General features: G+C 35.2%; 1 protein-coding gene across 1 annotated transcript; it reads right to left on the reverse strand.

The window, feature by feature from the left end:
- Positions 1-2591: 2591 nt before the first annotated feature.
- On the reverse strand, positions 2592-16538 carry LOC131984303 (T-cell differentiation antigen CD6-like). Its single transcript, XM_059349162.1, has 13 exons — positions 16426-16538; positions 15110-15205; positions 11140-11421; positions 10573-10887; positions 9074-9388; positions 8748-8819; positions 8396-8536; positions 6831-6947; positions 6491-6613; positions 6169-6237; positions 5670-5843; positions 4391-4498; positions 2592-4307 (listed from the first exon to the last, which is right to left on the reverse strand). The coding sequence occupies exons 1-13, from the start codon at positions 16475-16477 to the stop codon at positions 4219-4221; spliced, it is 1953 nt and encodes a 650-aa protein (XP_059205145.1). The 5' UTR covers positions 16478-16538; the 3' UTR covers positions 2592-4218.
- Positions 16539-19991: the final 3453 nt, after the last annotated feature.

Consider the following 19991-nt stretch of genomic DNA (forward strand, 5'->3'; position numbering starts at 1 on the left):
TTAATAATTTTCTCCTTTGTTTTTTGTCATGTCTCTACAGTTAATGAAGAACCCAAAAATGGCCGTAAAAACGTAGAAGTTCTAATGAATCAAAGGGCGTTGGGGGGGGCCGCAGCAGAACTATATTAAAATGTCCGTTTGTAAACTCTCATACAATTCGTGAAGTAAAATCAAAGTCTTTTTTATCCAGTTGTATGCTTAGTACTTCTAAATCATGTATGTTTCACCAAAATAATATTATTCAGTGACCAAATCTACAAGTTCGTAACAGTCAAAACGAGTAGCGCACCTGCGCAATAGTGGTAAAAAGTCTTTTAATTAGTGAGATTTGGGCAAAAATGCATATGTTGAGGAAGTTCTGAGGAATTCACTGGATAAATGAGACTATTTATCCAGGATTATACTGCAGGAGTTGTGTACGTCTCTAAACAGATGCTTTGATATAGTTTGTAGTTAAACCTGACCCTCATTTACTTCAATTCATAAATTCTGTTATTGGATTCTCCGTTCAACACGGATGCATGCAAGAAAAAACAGTTTTCTTCAAGAATTTAAGGTGAAGAAATATTAATTTAAAGCTATATTACTAGAAAATGTATAGACTCCACTTGTGTGTGGCGATTTCCGTACCTGCAGTACGGAAGACGAGAATGTATTTTTTTTTATTTTTATGCACCATTATCTCGTGATAATGATTTATTATTTCGTTATCTCACAATAACGGATTAAATAAACTCATGTTTTGAGGCTTAATTAGGCTGTTTTGAGGGAAGTGCCTGACGCATGATGCAAAGGGAAGCAAAATGCAGAATAAACAAAATGTTTTACTTTATTAGTTAACTACAAATGTCTGTAAAACATAATGGGACTGTTCATAGGTGCTGACTTGGGTTAAACAGTGTAGATATAAGGTCCGATGGAATCATACTGTGAAGGGACTGCGTTCCACGTGGCTACTTAATATTCACATGACCGTGATCATGTTGTCTGCAGGCAGCATAAACCTACTTAATTTTGAGGACATTTGTGGCCATCACCCTTTAAGCATGAGGCTACTAAAATAGCGGACACAGCGCAGAAAAAACGCAAATAAAACAAGCGGGAAAGGGGAGTGAAATCGGGGTTTGCTTCCTTTTCCATTGAGCCGTGATGAAGGAGCCAAGTCCTGCATAGTATGTCTTTAAAAATATTTTATGACAGAAAATAAAGTTTTAATCAGAACTTTGAGAGTATCACATATTGTAAACACATTCCCCATGCTAAAAAAAGAGCCACAGAAAACTACAGTACTTGTAATATTCTTTATCTTAATGATAAACATCAAGAGTTGTGAACACAAACTGCAGAAGCTGTAATGTTCTAGTATGTTCTACATGTTATTTGCAGGCAGGTACTGTCGTCTCCAGACCTCCTGCACCAAACAGAGTTCAAAAGTTTAAATTCGGGCAGGATCTGTTGTCGGGACACTTTAAGCAACTTATGGACTTATGGAGCCGTAATCCTTTGTGTGTTACTGATTTAATGAACAAAGTAAAAACAGAGGGTTGATCTTCTAATCCCTCATATACTACAAGCTACTTCAAATACTAGTGTACTACATTTCTTTCCCTTGATGTTAATCAGGACTGTAAATCCGCAGATTTTAAGATTCTGATTTATCGACGTTTCAGAGCGGAATAACACAAAAGCAAACTGTTTGAGGAGGATCTGTAATATATCAGACTGCATACTTTTAGATGGAATCTCTGTTAAGTGGTGTGTGGGTTGGTGTGTGTGTGTGTGTGTGTGTGTGTGTGTGTGTGTGTGTGAGTGCGAGTGCGCTGGATTCTCCGGCATGTGAAAGAGATTGAGTTTCATAAGGAGATCTGGTCGTTAATTCGTCTGTTTATCTCGATGCAGGGTTCTGGGCTAAATTTGAGTGAAATATATGATTCTTTCGGACACGTTTTATCTCTGCCTCCTCTTCTCCTCAGCTTCACCCCCTCCACACACTCATCCTCCTCCTCTTCTCTGCCAAATACCTTCCAGTCAAAAAACACCCAATTCTGCTGGTTATCAGTCTAATGCATCATCACTCCCGCGTCCTCACGTTAGGCGAGCTGAAGCTAATCCGTGTTTATCTGTGTGTTCGCCGCTGCAACCCCCCTGTTTTTTTTTAAGTTTTACAGGTGCTTTTGAAGCAGTTTGTCATATTTACATCCACAAAACAAGACATCGCTTTGATTCAAGGCGTCACTTTGGATCAGGAGGAAGCGTTGATGCTCTGCAGCTGCTGCAGATGTAATGGACCAAGAAGAGCCGTGCCAGGTCTGGTTTCAAACCGCACTGATGGTTTATGTTGGCCCCCGATCAGGACCCAGAGCCCCGCCCCCCGTTCACAGTGCATTATTTTGACTTCTTTGCTCAGCACGGACATTATTGTGTCACAAAGTGTCGCAGCCTGGAGAACATTTATTCAGAAAATATTTCAAGCTATGTAAAGTTGTTTTTGTAGTTTATATAGTCTGTAAGGGCTTTGCTCCAGTCAGCCTTTAGTTATTTACAAGCTTATATTGCCACCTTGTGGTAGAACTCAATAGTTTCATTTTCTTTTTTAATTAAACAAAATATACAGCAGATTCTATATACAGGTGCATCTCAATAGATTAGAATATGATGGAATAGTCCATTTCCAGTAGTTCAGGTCAAATAGCCCCAACCAAGTATTGAGTCATACAGATGGACATACTTTTCAGAGGCCAACAGTTCCATATTAAACATACTTTTTAAAATTGGTCTTTTGTAATAAAAAAAAAAAATGAGACACTGAATTTTAGGTCTTCATTAAATGTAAGCCATAATGATTATAATTAGAAGAAATTAAATAAATTAAGACATGAAATGTTCCATTCTGTGTGTAATGGATCTATATAATGTGTTATTTCTGAACTTACTTTTTGAACTGAATTACTGACATAAAAAAAACTTTTCTATGATGTTCTCATTTATTGAGATGCACCTGTACAGGTGGTTGTACAAAAACAGGTATTTTTATAAAGGTATTTCAGATTACAGAAATATATTATTAAACATACAGATATTAAGTGTCTTGATAGTTTATTATTAATTAGAAAGTACTCATAGGGGCGTCCCAGTGGCTCACACTGGTAGAGCGCTTACCATTAAGGCTGAGTCCTTGCTGCGGCGGAGCCGGGTTCGAATCCGGCCTGAGCTCCCTTTGCCGCATGTCTTCCCCTCTGTCACCCCCTTTCTATCTGTCACTTTCAATAAAGCATGAAAAATACCAAAAAAAAATAATCTAGAAAGTACTTTCATATCTTGCACAACATTCTTGAGAAAAAACACAAAATACTTTTTTTTAAATGGCTGAGTCTACATAAAAAAATAAAACATTTTGTCATTATGAAAAAATATTTTGCCTTCTTTTCTTGGGTTGTTCATTCCCATGATGCTGTATTTTATCTTGTGTTTCCCATAATAATGTCTAGAAGTCTAAAGATATGATCACATGCCACGATTTTTGGTGTAAGAACAATGCCAAAATAGACATTAAAAAGTTTCTGAATATTCATCATAATAGAAGAAGCAGGTTGTGTTAATATATTTCTTTACATTTCAGCATGTAGTGATTGGCTTGGTGATATGTATGCATCTAAAATACATTCAGTCAAGGTATGAATGACCTTTTTCCAATATATATAATCTACAAACTGATTCCGATACACCCAAAAGTATGATCACACTACATGAATACATTATTTGACTACACAACATGGTCAAATGTATGAGGGCATATACTGTACATATTGTGTACATTTGGTCTGAGTCCTGAAATGTTAATACCGCTGCAAAAAATGTACTTTAGACAATGCTGTGCTTCCACCTTGTGGCAGTTTGAGGATGACTTTTTCCTGTGTGAGAACACTGCTGTGCATAAAGTGAGCTCCATATAGAAATATGAGTTCCCAGTTTGCACTGAGCCCTGATCTCGACATCTTTAGGATGAACCTGTAGGATCAGTAGTTATACGTAATCTAGACCTACTCTTTATAACTAAATTCAGTACAGTTTAACCTTCTTTCAGCAAATCACCAAATGACACAGCTCATCGTGTTTCCTGAGTCTTATCAGGTGTTATAGTTCATGTTTCCGCTCAGTGCAGGTTTGTGCATCAGTCCCAGACTGCTGGTCTCTGTGAGCTGCAGTTACCTCCTCTGTTTAGGAGCCGATATCATCGTAGTCATCCTCAGATGAAGAGTCTTGGTCGGGGCTCACAGGGGAGTAAATGGGGCCGCTATCACTATCACCTAATGATCAGACAATAACAAAGATCAACAAATGTTATATATCTCCTTCCCCACATGTTTAACATCTGTTTGGTGATATTTACCTGAATTCTGCAGGTTTGATGTTTGTCCGGGATGAAGTTTATCTTTCCTTAAGACGAGTCGTAAAGGGTCAAAGGCAGCGTTGGCAACACATGATTGGCTCTGTCCTTCTGTAATTTGTCAGAGCACAGGGAATAAGACTTTATATATCTTTGGAAAGCTTTCTGATACAGTTTCAGGTTCGCTTCATCTTTCATATCCTCCTATACCACGAGCCACGAGTGTGTGATTCTGTTTAGGGACTGTACAAAAACTATTGATGAATATTGAATTTCAAAGCAAAATCCTCCCTAGTGGTATTATCATTTTCTTTGGAAAGAAAGGAGCTGCAACATACAACAGTTTATTAGTGCCACTGTAAGGTAAAAAGAACCAAACATAAATAAGGATCCAGGGGAGGAGGTTATATTCCTTGATTTAAAGTTGTTAACTTACACAAAAATGTATTTTTCTTTTATAAATTTAATACATTTGCGAGGGAAAAAAAATCTGAAAATCTTCTGATATTAAAGGGAAATAAAAATTACAAGAAAAAAATGTGTCGTTTTTCTATCAAGGACCTATATTGCTTCACTTTGCAAGTTTGGGTCGACCTCATCACATCACAGGTGTCGCCGCCTGCTGTGTACCTGCAGTTAGACAACCTCATCGAATTGCAATTGTATTTAGCATGAAGGAAACACACGTTGTTTTAGCCTAGAATCACCGTATTATCATAAGCATCAAGACTTTAAAATATATTGCAGTGAATTGTGCCATATGATAAGAAAACAACATAATGATTTCTGTTTAAAACAGCGGGAGACACCCTGCCAAATGTATGGCAAAATGAATATCATAGGTATGAATATTCAACTGTACGAATTTTCATACAATCCCAGTGTTTCCTTTGGGATTTTTTTCAGCAGTGAGGGTAATGGGTTATTTGTCCCTCTGGATGTCAATATCAGTCAGCAATTTAGAAAGTATAAAAAATGACACTTGACTGCAAAACAAGCTTTAGTAGTAGTAACTAGTTTGACAGTCTTCTTGTAAATTCTGTGGTGAACTCTGTTAACACATCCATGTGCTCTTATTTTGAAAGCTACATGTGCTTGCTTTTATTTTGAAGGCTGGTCTAACACGTTCTTACCATAACACCTACATGGCGGGCTGCTGCTACTAAATGAATATAGTGGAAACCCTGAGTTGCTTAACATTCAGCTCATTTATTTAGTCTCACACAGTAACTTTACAACACGGTACTGTTTGAAGGGAAGCAGGTGAATGAATTTGACTGACCGGGAGTGACCATGATGTAGCCGTTGTTTGTGTTTTCGTAGCATTCCCCCGAGGACGTACTGGAGGTATCAAATGAGTCCATTGAGATCTTTGACACTCTGGCATATTGAGGCTCGTCAGGGCCGCCATCATTGCCTTCAAAGGTTCCCATCACTGGCTCTGTTGGTTCAGGGACTGGAAAATAAAAATTAGAACATATTAGTAAAAACACTATTTAAAAAAAAAATAGATGGGGATAATGTATCTCTATAGTTAAATATTTCGTTTTTTGACTAAAACATGAAAAAAGTTTAATATTTGTTGCAAGAAATCCAATCTCGTAAAATATTTCCGTTTAAACTATTAGAAATCAATTGATTTTTGTTCTAAAAGATTTAGTTCTGTCAATGTGACAATTGCTGGAAACCGCAGTACCGTACAGTGGAAATATTATTGCGTGTATTTGCCAAGTGAAACATCTTTGCTTTTGCAGCATCTTTGCAAACTAACAGTGACTCACCTTCCTCAAAGAGGCTGTCGAGACCCGAGGGCCTCAAAGGGTTCACGTCTGTTCTGTACCTCTGAGAATCTGGGTACAAAGCCATGCACACAAGATATTTGTTTTAATCACAAACCACCCTGCAAACATACGGTGCATACAGCATTGTACAAACCGCACACACACACACACACACACACAAACACACACACACATATATATGCATTTCAGAGCATCTTCAACTGCAAAATGCAGCAGCACAGCGAGAGAACATCTCAAGAGGCAAAGACCGAGAAACACACACAGGAATAATCACAAATGGAAATAAAAGAACGTAGCTCACTCCGAAAGGTTGATAAAGGGACAGACGGGTCATTGCTTGGGTCATACTGCTCATAGTCTGTATCTACTGACGTGCTGTCAACACTACTAAGCTGGGTCCAAAGATACCTGGGGTTGGAGGGGACTTTTTGAGACAAACACACACACAAAAACGACTTGATTACGCTTTGTAGACGCTGCACAATTCTGCAACTTCCTCACTACTGTGCATGTAAATAAATACATATAGGATATACAGAGAGACAAGACTGAGTCGTGTTAGTATAAAAGGTGGTAGATTCTGCTCACACACTCAGTTTTTTTTTAAATTATCTCAGTCTTAATAATGTTCAGCAGCTGACCTTCTGCCTGCAGAGGGTTGGGGGTGACCTTGATGAGGTCGACGGCGTCTTGGTAGCTGTTGTGATGATGTTCAGACGGAGTTCGCTGGCTGGTGTGCGCCTGCTGGATCAAGAAGGCTGTGGAGACATTAGATAGAAAAACGATTGGCCTATTTAACTCATGCTGAGTGTTTCACTGTCTAAAGTGAGAGATTTATGATAGGATATAATTTTATCTTAAAAATGAGTTAGTACACGTTTATAGTGTAGTGTAGGTTGATTGTTATACATTATATATGCTGACCTCGTTATGTTTGTTTGATTAAGTTTGGATATTTTTAATAGCGCTATATAAATTGAATTATTATTATTATTAGTAGTAGTAGTAGTAGTATTTTAATTTTTATCATTATTATTATTATTATTATTAATAATAATAATAATAATAATAATAACAATAATAATAATAATAATAATAATAATTTTTAAAAAAAATCCCTCAGATTTTTTAAGTGAATTTTGCATTATTATTATTATTATTGATTATAACAATAATAATAATAATAATAATAATAATAATAATAATGCAAAATTCAATAAAAAGTTCTGAGGGGAAAAATGAGAGTTTGAGCTGGAAGCATAGATTATCCCTCTCATGTACTACTGTCAGGATATAGTGACAGTTTCAGCAAATATGGCTATTATGAATATTAATATGTATGAAGGTAACAAAAATAACCTTTAAAGATCCTCTCTGACATGTTTTAATATACAAAATATTTCTCGACATAATAGTTTGCGTCTGATGTATTTTTTTCCACAGAAAGGTCAAATAACCTTGTTAATAACCTGTCACCTGGGGTGACATTCTCCGTCATCGCCCCTCTCCCTGTGCAACTCATTACGAAACCACATTAAAAATTCCCCAACATTGTTCATTCAAAAAGCCCTCAAAACCCACCGTTTCAGACTTGCCTTCCCCTGCTAAGCCCCCATACACACGTTTTATCCTCTTTACCAAATTATTTATTGCTTGTTTTTATCCTACTGTAAAGCAATTATAAAGTCTTATGTATTAATATTATTATTATTATAATTATTAAGAAGAAGAAAAATTCTTAAAACACATCTAATATTCCTCCCTCATTGAAACATTCATAATCTATCAATATGTTAATATTGTTTATTTTGACTACAAGAAAAGGTTACAGTTCTGGAGACTATTTCAGGGAGTCATAACCACTTTTCAATGTGCCTATTCATGTTTGGCCATTTCATAATATATATATACAGATATTTAAGAAAAAATATTTGATAATAGGATTACAAATTCAATTTTTTTTTTAATGCTCCTGATAAACAAAATCATTTTCAGACCTACATTGAGTAAAAGTTATGCAACCTGTTTTTATCTGCTTTAATCTACTGAGCAGTAGACATTTGGAACTGAAGTTACATAATATTCAAAACCACAACATGATTTCACTTATTGATTTCACAGCTGCTGATGGCAAAAACACACCTTATTCTTGAGAATTGCTTATTGCTTGACTCTGGATTGTGTGACCGAAGCGAGGAGAACTTACCGTGTTTTCTTCTGTAATGGCAGCAGAGCACCGTGTTTGTGATCAGAAGCACGAGGAAGAGAAGAGCTAGAGCGATGGCGATGAGCAGCTCTGGAGACGGTAAGGCGAAGCCTTTAGCTTGAACAGCTGGGGTGGTACTTTCTTGCATGGACAGAAAGAAAAAAAATACACATAATACTAACACTTTCTGTTAGTTCAAGACTTTATATCTTCCTGTGACTTTTAAAACACACTGAGACAATTCTGTTGTCCTACCTACCCTCTCAAATGAGCAAAAGAAGCAACATTATTAATAAACATAATGTGATTCATGTCTATTTTAGTAAGATAATATATATATATATATATTTACCAGTCGTCCACTTGGTTATCACAGTTGCATTAGCTGTGGAGGCTGTGGTGGCTGCAGGGAACCCGAGGGAACCTGCAGGAGAAACAAAATATTAAGAATGTTTTATCAATAGAAGCAGAATGAGCTCAACATGTTTCTAACAAAATTATATGATTCTGTAATGCCAGAAAATGGAGACAGATAGCATTTAACTATAGCTGCTTTTGGTTCCTGTTTTGGACATGAGAGCTGTTTCCCCTATTCCACATCAGGTTTTGTTGCCTTATACAAAGCCAACAGCCAACTAAAACATACTTCATTAAAAAACACAAATCTGTGTCACTCACCGTTACAGATGACGCCCGATGCTTTTGAGTATGCACACAAGTTTTTATTATTGAAGTACTCCTTACACTGCCACAGATTCCGCATCTTTCCATCACATATATAGTAAAACAGTGTCCCGTTGTTGTGAGCGAGAGGAGGAAGAAACCGGGTGTATTGCTTAGGCTTTGCACCACACTGCAGCATGGAGCACACCATGGAGGCCATGCTTTCACTCCAGCAGTTATCACACACCGTACCCCAGCTGCCATTACGATGGATCTCCACTATACCAGAGCAGCGGTCCAGACCTCCAGTCAGTCTGACTGCTCTCATCTCTGCAGACACAAGGAGATACAAACCGAGAATCTATTAGAGGAAAATAAATATGACACAGTAGATTGAGAGGTAATTATATCCTAATAGTAAGGGGCTTATGAATTCACCATTGAGGACACATATTTTTGCATGTTTAAATTTTTACTATGACTACATTCTGACCAACTAAAACATCTCAACAACAACGATTGTCATAACACTCCACATTTATGTTCTCCAGAGAATTGATCCTAATGACTTTGGTGGTCCCTCATTTTTCCTTAAGTTTCACTATGAGGTTTTTTTAAATGTCTGAACAAATATGCAGCTGGGTCAAGCATAGGGTTTTCACCTCGGAGACCTGGGTTTGTGTCCTGCAAGGAACAGATTTTTAGACTTAATTCACTAATTATTTTTGTGCTGCAGTTTGTTCAGATTTAGTCAACAAAACGAAAGTTGCTTGGTTAAGTTTAGGCAATAAAAAAAAACTTGGTTCAGTTCATGCAACAGAACTACTTGGTTGGGCAAAGGCAACAAAACTAATGTTAATTTATAGGTTATTGCAACAAAACTACATAGTAAGGTTTAATCAACAAAATTAACATTATTTGATTAGGTTTTGGCAAGAAAAGTAACCTTTGTTTATCTGGTATAGGCAACAAACCTACTTGGTAAGATTTACGACCTGTAACCACCTGTTACAAGGGCCAATTTATCTAGTGTGCAAATTATAAACATCCTAGCATACTAACTTTAGTATTTTGCTCAAATTACAAACATCACAGGGCTGCTATAATCAATGGTTTTGTTATTAATTTGACTTTGTTTTACTCTAAACAAATACTTTACTACAGAAAATAAATTTAAAGTCAAGGTTCACTTAATATTTCTTTCTGGAGCATTCAACCACTCCAGCTATCTTAATAACCATAGAAACCTAAATGACCTTAGAGATTCACTTCCAACTTCTACAAGAATAAACTCTAATTCCATTATTTTTGTTTTATGTCTACGGAAGAGGATAAGGGCCACACAAGAAAAAAATATTTGAGTTCTAACATTAAAGTCAGAATTCTGACTTTATTCTTAGAATTCTGAGTTGACTTTAAAGTCAGAACTCAATTTTTTTTTTCTTGTGTGGCCCTAATCCTCTTCCGTATATGTCATTCATTTTCTGTACTTATTAATTAACTTGTAACTGGACCTGAGCATACGACCCCAGCATCCTCTTTGTGTCCGCAGTCAGAGTCGTTCTGAGCGGCCGGACAGGCCCAGAGGTTCCGCTCTCTGCCGGTACAGTTCAGCTCGTCCCGGTACACGGGTCCTCTGCCCGGGGGGAAGGAGCCGCCCTGTCCTGTCACACTGAGGGCGTAACCGCAGCCCAGCTGGGCGCACACCACGTCGGCGTCCCGCAGGTCCCACTGGTCGTCACACACGGTGCCCCACCTCCCGTCTCTCCACAGCTCCACCCGGCCAGCACAGCGGTCCGAGCCTCCGGCCAGCCGCACCGCCTGGTGGCCTGAGGAGGACACGACACACGGTCCAGTTTATGGCAAATTTACTTTAATAATTACTTAATTATTTACTACTATATTGGAGTAGAAATGTTAAGTTCTTAAATAGGTTACTGTTTCTTGTTGTTGTTTGTTTGTTAAAAGAGAAAAAAAATCAAGAAGATTTTTTGAGTGGAAAGGAAAATAAAAGCAGATTTTCTTTTAAATGCATGTCACAATCCTGCAGTACTAGATGAGGAATTAGAGACAAATCTTACCACAAACAGCTTCAGTAACCACAGCACAGTTACCACCCACACTCTTCGAACAGTTCTGCAAACGACCCTCTCTGTGCACACAGCGGTTAAAGCAGGTGACATTGGGAGGCGAGCTGGTTTTATTCACATGATAGACGCTGCCACAGTCCAGATCCTGACAGATCTGTTCCACCACTGTGTCTGTGTAGTCCGCCGATATTGCAACCACATCACTCTTCCTGTTTTCAGGCATCTTGAGAGCAAAGCTGCATTTACCAGAAAGTCTGTGAACATAAGGGTCACCTGAGGGCACAGAAACACACAATGAGTTGTGTTGTGGTAATTCCAGTTAAGTATACATTTTTGTTCTCTCTTTCTGTCGAGTTTCTTAAAACTTTCACACTTTCCTTCTGTGTCAAGTCTTTCAGGAACTGTCACTTTGTTTTACAACTTTCTACAACTTGCACTTTCTAATACAAATGCAATACAATTCAATTAAGGTAATTACATAAAATTAGAGGGGAAAAAGTTAGGCAGAAAAAATAAATAGGTGAAACTAAAAAAAAACAGAGAAGGGAATTAGTAAAAAAAAAAAAAAGAAGTCAAAGAAGAAAAAGAAAGAAAAAGCAAAAAGAATGACATTAAGTAAAAGCCAAGTTAAATAAATAGGTTTTTAGCTATTGTTTAAAAAAAAGTTCATAGAGCATCTCAGCTTTCAGTAGGGTATTCTATAATTTTCAAACAATTCATTGAAGATTAATAAAACATATTTGTTACTCAAAGCGTAGAATTATTTAATATTTTTACAGAATTGTATTTTAGTCAAGGCCTATTTTAGAGGAAACACTCCAACCTATTGGCGCAAACATTTCACAAACAAGAGTAAATAGTGCATTTGTTGGGGACTATTTTCAGCTGTGGATGAATACACATTTGGTGCTCCGGTGAGTGTTTACAGCACCAGGACGGTGAATGTGGAATTGAGACTAAATAAACTACTGACCTTGTTGTTTCTTGCACTATGCACTACATCACACATACAATAACCACATGTGCTGATCGAGTAGTTACTTATTTTAACAACAAACACTTGACAATTATCAGATTCTTGTGTTTAAATCAGAGCAGTGTGATTGAAAGGAGACCAGTGAATTATCTGCCACGTGTTATACATGTAACACATCTGTAAATTTCCTGCCCGCTATTACCTAATTCTTCATGTTCTCATCTTTTAAATATGTTTTAACCTACACATTGTGTAGAAGTTATCTGTTAAAAGAAAGGCTTTCCGATAAAAAAGGGGTCACTTTTAAACTTCAAACCGAAGATGATGATAAATAAGAGCTGCTATAACTGAACTAAAGGCCTCTTCACTCTACCTTTACTCAAAGAAGCTGAAGTATTTCCTTTGAAATAGCCCTAATATTAAATATTCCCACGCAAAGAGTTTTGTCAATCATCAATGCAGTGCTCTAAAATGATGTAGCACCTTACTGAAAGCTATAAGAGATGGGGGCTCTGTAAACGTTTTTCAACAATAGCTGAAAACCTTTTTATTAAAAATGTATTTGACCATTACTTGATATCATTCTTTTGTCCTTTTTTTTTAAATTAATTCTCTCGTTCATATTATTTGTAATGGTCACATTTTTTTACTTTCACTTATTTATTTCATCATCTGCTGCTTTTTTTCTATTTGTTTGTATTTTTCTTGTTTTAATTTGTTACATTTTTTGTTTTATATAGGAAAGCACTTATTATTATATTATTTTTAATTATTATTATTATTATTATTATTATTACTTTAGATGATATTACAATAACATGACAATGAAAGAGATATATTGTTTTTTATTTTTAGTAAAGCACTTTGAGTTACATCTTTTCTTCTCTATAAATACAGTTTTTATTTATTATTAATAAATAAAGTAATAATAAACAGGAGACCATATGAGCTTCTACCATTTTCTTTTACAACAGTAAATAAGTAAGTAAGATAAAATAAGTTTTCTGACATATTATTCTCAATTGCTTTACATTTACAACATCTTTATGTCATTATAATTTACTTTAGATAACATTACAGTGACATGACAATGAAAGAGATATATTGCTTATTTTATTCAATATTAGAAAGCACTTTGAGTTACATATTTTGTATGAAAAGTGCTCTATAAATAAAGTTGTATTTATTATTATTATTATTATTATTATTATTATTAATAATAATAAAAAATAATAATAATATATTTTGTTTATTTCTCACTTAAATAAATACTGACATTAAATAGTAAAATATGTGACCACACAAGCTTCTACCATTGTCTTATACTACAGTAAATTATATTTATTCATCATATGAAGTTTTCTAAAAATGTAATTCATAATTGCTTTACATTTACAACATCTTTATTTCATTATTATTTTCATAGTATTTTGTGGAGCAATAGTGAATATAAAACGACAGCAACCCTGTCATTCTGGTCATTAACCTTTGTAGTATTTCTACTGTAAACTATACTGCCCTACAAAGCCTAACTGCAGTACGCAAGGGGTAAAACTAAGAAAAACTGTTTTTATAAAAATAATTTAACTGGCCAGGCAAATGGGTTATAAGTACGTAGGTGACATGTCACTTACTTCTACATGTATTGGTGATGAATGCAGTAAAACAATGTTGTTGTCATCTTTCAGCTTTTATATTTTGTTTTCAGTGAATAAACATTTTCAAATTGATTTTGTTATAAATGTATTTAAAAGTGTTTAACAACTCCAGTCAAAGATTTGTGTATTTTAGACTTGGACTAAGTAATGCTATATTTTAGTCTTGTAATTTTATCTCACTTTTTTACTTAATCAGTATCTAGATAATCATTTCCCGATCAAATAAACTTTAAAATTTAAAAATGAACACAATTAAAATGTATATTATTCTTGTCCTCACAGTCAAATCAGACAAGCAGTCTACTTTGGTTTTGAGTTGGATTTTGTAGTTATTGCCATGTTTATATCATCATTTCTCTGAATTAAAGCAAAATTGAAATCTAAAACTTTGTCACAAGATAAAACAGACATCAGGGAGTTCATTCTTAGTTATAACTCAATTTTTTTTTCTTAATATTTTTATTAGGAGGTAAGGCACATTAGAACAGGAACCAATGTTATAATTACATGGAGTATCACATCACATCCGCATCACAATTGAAAATATAAACATATCGATACAATAGAAATACTGTGCATCATGAAGAATGAAGAGCAAGACATACGGTCTGCCTCCTAGGATGTTTTCTTATTTTATATTTATGGCCCAAAAGGAACATGATTGGGTGACTAACAAACAATGTGTAAATCAAAAAATAATAATTTAAAAAAAGTAAAAAATAAGGTTAAAATAAATAATTAATTATAATAATAATAAATAAATAAGTAACTGAGGATTCTTGTATGTAATAAGTAAATAAGTGTTTTAGCTACAGGGTGTAGACAAAATACAAGGGAAAGTTATAACTCAATTTTGACCAAAACTGTAGTTACTGCAGTTTGGCTTTGTAGGGCAGCATACAATAAAGGTGAAAATGGAAAATAAGTAAACTGTATTTTTTTCCTGTTTACGGTTACACTTACCTCTATATTTATATTTTCCAGCTTTGTTTTAATGTGTAAATGTTACATTTCAATGATTGTGAAATTTAATGATTTGGACTGAGATACTTGTGTGACTGAGGGTGCAGCAAACAGCAGCAAAGGTCGCTTGCAGAGCAAACTAGAGTCTGCGTGGGAGAATGCTTCACACCCTCATGATTTGCACCTGCAAAATTCACCGACAAGTGTTTCAGAAGCAGGTCACCCCACATCCTGTGACAATAAGAGCCAGAAGATTCTGCATATTCATCTACATAAGTGTTTATCCTGGTAGTGTAAAAATCTGATATAACTGTGTTTGTTTTTGTGTGGGAGAGAGGAAGAGAAAGATAAATATTTAACTTACTGTTGATTTCCTCTTGTATTATCCCTCCTGTATTATTTCCCTCTGCTGTCACCTGGACATCAGTCGGTTCTGTTTGTGTGGACGAGTTTTGCAAAGCTGAAATAAAGAAATGAAAAGTCTCATCACTTTCACCATCAGTGTGAGCATCAAACCTGCAAATTCTTTACCAAAACACCACATCAAACCACAGACCGAATGCATCAAACTCATCTGAAGAGCAACCACGTGACCGACTATCTTCAGGTTAGGTTTCAGCATGTGGATTGAGTGCGGTCAACATGTGTCAAACCATAGAGTCAAACACAGACCGCCATAATCATCTTCCACATGATCTTCTTTTATAGAGACTAAGTTTATGTTTTCCTCTCCCTGTGACTGAATATTAAGTGTGACTAAAATTCCAAAAGAGATCACACCATAAATAATTTATCTGCCATGTGTAATTTTGCACATTTTCTACTTAACACCAATTTTTTTATCAATTCAAAGGATTTTTATCATATTGCATAAAGATCAGCAATATGCATGCTCCTAAGGTTGTATTGACAGATTATTGTAATGTAATATAGACAAATAACTTTAATTCTATTAAATTAAAAACAAAAAATACATACAAAAGAAATAGCATGTATACAACTGTGTATCATAAGATTTCCATCTAGGACAATTTCTCTATGTTTTAATTGTTTTATTCACATTTCACCTACACATGATCTCTGTAGTAAATAACATTTGCATCTTCTTCAAGGCATCTTTCTTTAATTAAATACTTTTCTAAATTAAAATGATGGACTTTTGGACTTATGGAAATTTTAAATCAGATAAATTAAAGCCAATATAACGACACTAAAGGCAACTTTGGATTGCGCAAACAAGCTACTGTGTTTCTTCTAAAATACAGTGAATAATGTGAAACAAACTTAGCAATGCTTTGGCCAGTAGTTCACGCTGTTTGCAGTGTATTTCTTTGTCCATGTTAAATTTGAAGTGTTACTTACTTTTATTGTGATAAATAGCAGGACAAAAATACTTTTAAAAAGTAAAATACCAGCATTTCCCTTTACTGGAAACAGTTGTTCTTCCAGTTGTTTATATTTCCCATGTAAAATGTAATAAGTTTACATAACGCTGGCGTTCACACATATAGAAAAATAGCATTAAATACAGTTCATACCTTTATATAGACAAAAATAAATCTATCTTGTCTCAGTTACAGGTGGTTTCAATAAAGCTAAAATCCATAACTCACAGTATAACTGACAATCTGTGAATCATTTTTAAATTTTAAGTTATCTGTAGAAAACAATATACATTACCTTGACATAGGAAGCTGAGTTGGACGATGAAAATGCATTTTACCAGCTGCATGTTTACAGAAAGAGGGAAACAGCTTCTATTGTCTCTACTCAAACTGTCATTTAGAACATTAACTGAGTCTGTCGGCACAAAGCTCAGAGTGGCTTCTTTTCTCGTTCCCTCTATACGTATAATGATTGACAGAACTTCCCATTTACCGCCGAGCATCATGACAGGAAGTGAAGCCTGTGGCTTTGTCACTGATAATTCAATGTCAGGACTACATCCACATGCATGATACTAAAAACCTGTGACATTACAAGCATATTGTAAAAATTATTTACATTGTTCTCTCTTTGATTTGGACATTACATTTAGACTCTGTGTTGCACTATCATGGACACTTCATCAATGTGTTTAATTAAGAATATATAGTAACTGAAGGTCTTATATTTAATCATAATATGCTGCAAAGCATTACAATGATGTTAAATTACTGGTGATATATTTATAGCAGAATACAGCAGTTAAAATTTAACTAGAAAATTTCCTCTGGGGAAATTCTGAAAGGGCCACGGGGGCTACTGCCGGTGTGTGTACACTATGATGAGATTATTCAGAGATTTCAAACAATTAATACTAGTAATGTTATGATACTATATTATATACAAGGAGCACACCTACAACAAGCATTCCTTTTCAAGTATTTATTTATACAGCAACCTATGACCTTTAACCTCAAAATGTGTGTGTGTGTGTGTGTGTGTGTGTGTGTATGTGTGATTAAAATCACATAACGTTACCTGTGTGTTTGTGCGTGCGTGCGTGCGTGCGTGCGTGCGTGTGTATGTTGGAAGCATGTGTATCTTGAGGAGTGCGCGCGCTTACGTGCATGTGTGTGTGTGTGTATCTGTAACTGTAATCACATCAAAGATCAAAGGCAATCAGATCAAAGCAATCAACAGAATTAACTGACACCAACTGCCGATGTTCCGTAATAGAGGTGGACAGAGTGGAATTTCTGGCCTCAAACAGAAAACATTTTTGGCAAAACCATAATACCTATCATTGATCCAACTTCACTTTGAGCGTCCTGAGTTCTTCCTGAACGTCTACATATGGGGGTTTTTTTAAGAAAAATGAAAAAATAGCTTTGTTAGAGCAATCTAAAAAAACTGTTAAATCTCCCTTTTTCAGAAATCTTCCTGCGTTTTTAATATGGGAGCCAATGAGGCTGTTGGTGCGTGTTGGTGCCGCATCTGTGCGTCCTACGCCCAAACTATAACTCTGACAGCTTTACCAGAGGATTGAGAGGGAGAAGACAAATTTCCCTACGTTTCTATGTATAAATTATTTCTGTAGAGTGGAATTTGCAGCCTGGAGCGCAGTTTTCAAATGTATTTTTTGACAATTTTTTCTCTCCCTCTACACTCTGGCGATGATGTCACACACTGTGACACAAACATTCCGTCCAATACACACCCATTATAATCTCAGAATTTCTCCAAAAATGATCATGGTCATTGAACAGGGATTGATAAAAAACTATATGACCTATTGAAACGTGGATTAATACACCGATACACAAGACTTGTGTCTACTGTTTAAAGTTTAAATGGAGTCTCTAGGTGAAATTATGCCAGAGAAGTAGACGTTTAAAAATCTCCAATTGTTCTTTTTCGCTCATTTTTTTCGGCCGTCCCATTCATTTCAGTGCAATGAAATGCTTCGCCCCGAGCACTGGTCCCTACAGCTATTGCTGTATGGGACCAGTGCTCAGTGCGATTGCCCTGTGGCCCTAATTAAAATGATCAAATTACTTATCATGCACATGTTTTTAAATGATCAATATAATCTAATCATGTTAAAGTTTGAATGTATGTTTAATAAACATCCTAATAAAAAGTCAAAATAATATGTGATGTCATGTTAACAGTCATGTAATCATATTAATAGGATATAAGCAAAATAAATAAATAATTTCACTGAGCTACAGTGAATTAGCAAGGTGACTTAAAACTACATTTAACCAGAGGGGGGCGACATTAATCTAAGTCTATGGTGGTGCAGTATTATCTGCCCTGGGGTATGGTAAAGCTGTGAAATAGAGACTTTGAATTTCCCTGGACAATGGACTTTTTAAAAGCCTTACTATAACCAAAATGAAATGGTGTATCAGAGGCATTTTGTTGTAAATATATTTTTTGAAGAAAAACTTTTTTTGACAAGTAACCACTAAAAAGTATTTAGAAGTAGCAATTAAGGAAGAAATAAAAGAAAAACTAAATTATAATTACAAGTAATATAACACTTATATATTTATATGTCTTGATATATGCATACATTCATATATACGTAAATAAAATTCAATTGCAATTAAAATATACATGTGGTTGGTATTTTATAGGCTGATTTCAGAATGTTATTCAAAATGAAAAACAATTTAATTCATTTTTTTACTTTTTAATTGGACAGTTGCATGAATAAAATACCAGACAAGAAACTGACCTTCTTAGTGACGTTAGTGCGAATTGACATATGACCTCAGTATTAAGACATTACAGTCACGGAGAAAATTATTAGACCATTGTTTTCTTCAATTTCTTGTTCATTTTAAAGCCTGGTACAACTAAGGGTAAATTTGTTTGGACAAATATAATGATAACAACAAAAGTAGCTCATAAGAGTTTCATTTAAGAGCTGATTTCTAGCCATTTCCATGTTTTTTTATAATGATTTTGGTTATTATCAAGAAAACCATGGGAAATGGCTAGATATCAAATACAAATGTACCTTTAGTTGTACCAGGCATGAAAATGAACAGGAAATTGAAGAAAACAAGGGTGGTCTAATATTTTTTCCATGACTGTATTAGCTTTGATTGCAGATTAGAAAGTTTATTCGCTATCAGCGACTATCAAACAATAAATACGATTCATCCAGGGTTGTTCATTCTGTCTTTATCTATGCAGAGGATATGTAACATATATATATTCTATTTTACGACTCTAGAGAAGCGGTGTACACTGAGGGGAGCAGCTGCCTGATCTCCTCTGTAACTGACAGCTCTGACAGCTGCCTGCTTTGTTTACATCCTGCCCCAGGAGCACGCGCTAAACTCACCTCGCTCTCCTATTGGCTGTGCTGTCCTGTAGCTCCGCCCACCACCGGCCGACCGGAAACTCCAACTGACAGGAACAAAACGAAAAAGACGAACTTCATGTAAGTTTTGCTATTTTTTTCAATTGTATAATATTGTTTATACCTTTTGTGTTACAATAAAGACAACGTTATCCTTAAAGCACATATTTGATATAAGTAAGAAACATTCGGCTTCAAAAAAAACGACGTTTTTATCGATGTTTTCTTGTTTTATTTCGGTTAAAGAACAAACTCCATTTGCAGCGTTAAGGCGCTTGAAACTAAAACAAAAGATAATATAATCAGAATATAAGAAAAATAACTAAAACGTAATTGAAAATATTCGTTTGTAAGTTAAATATCGTCACACTGTTAAAATAATCGCCTAAGTCTCTTTTTGTCAAAATTGTTTTTTTGTTTTTTTTTGCCTAAATCATCTCCTCAT

This window comes from Centropristis striata, chromosome 14 (genome assembly GCF_030273125.1).
Source record: "Centropristis striata isolate RG_2023a ecotype Rhode Island chromosome 14, C.striata_1.0, whole genome shotgun sequence".
NCBI classification, from domain to species: domain Eukaryota; kingdom Metazoa; phylum Chordata; class Actinopteri; order Perciformes; family Serranidae; genus Centropristis; species Centropristis striata.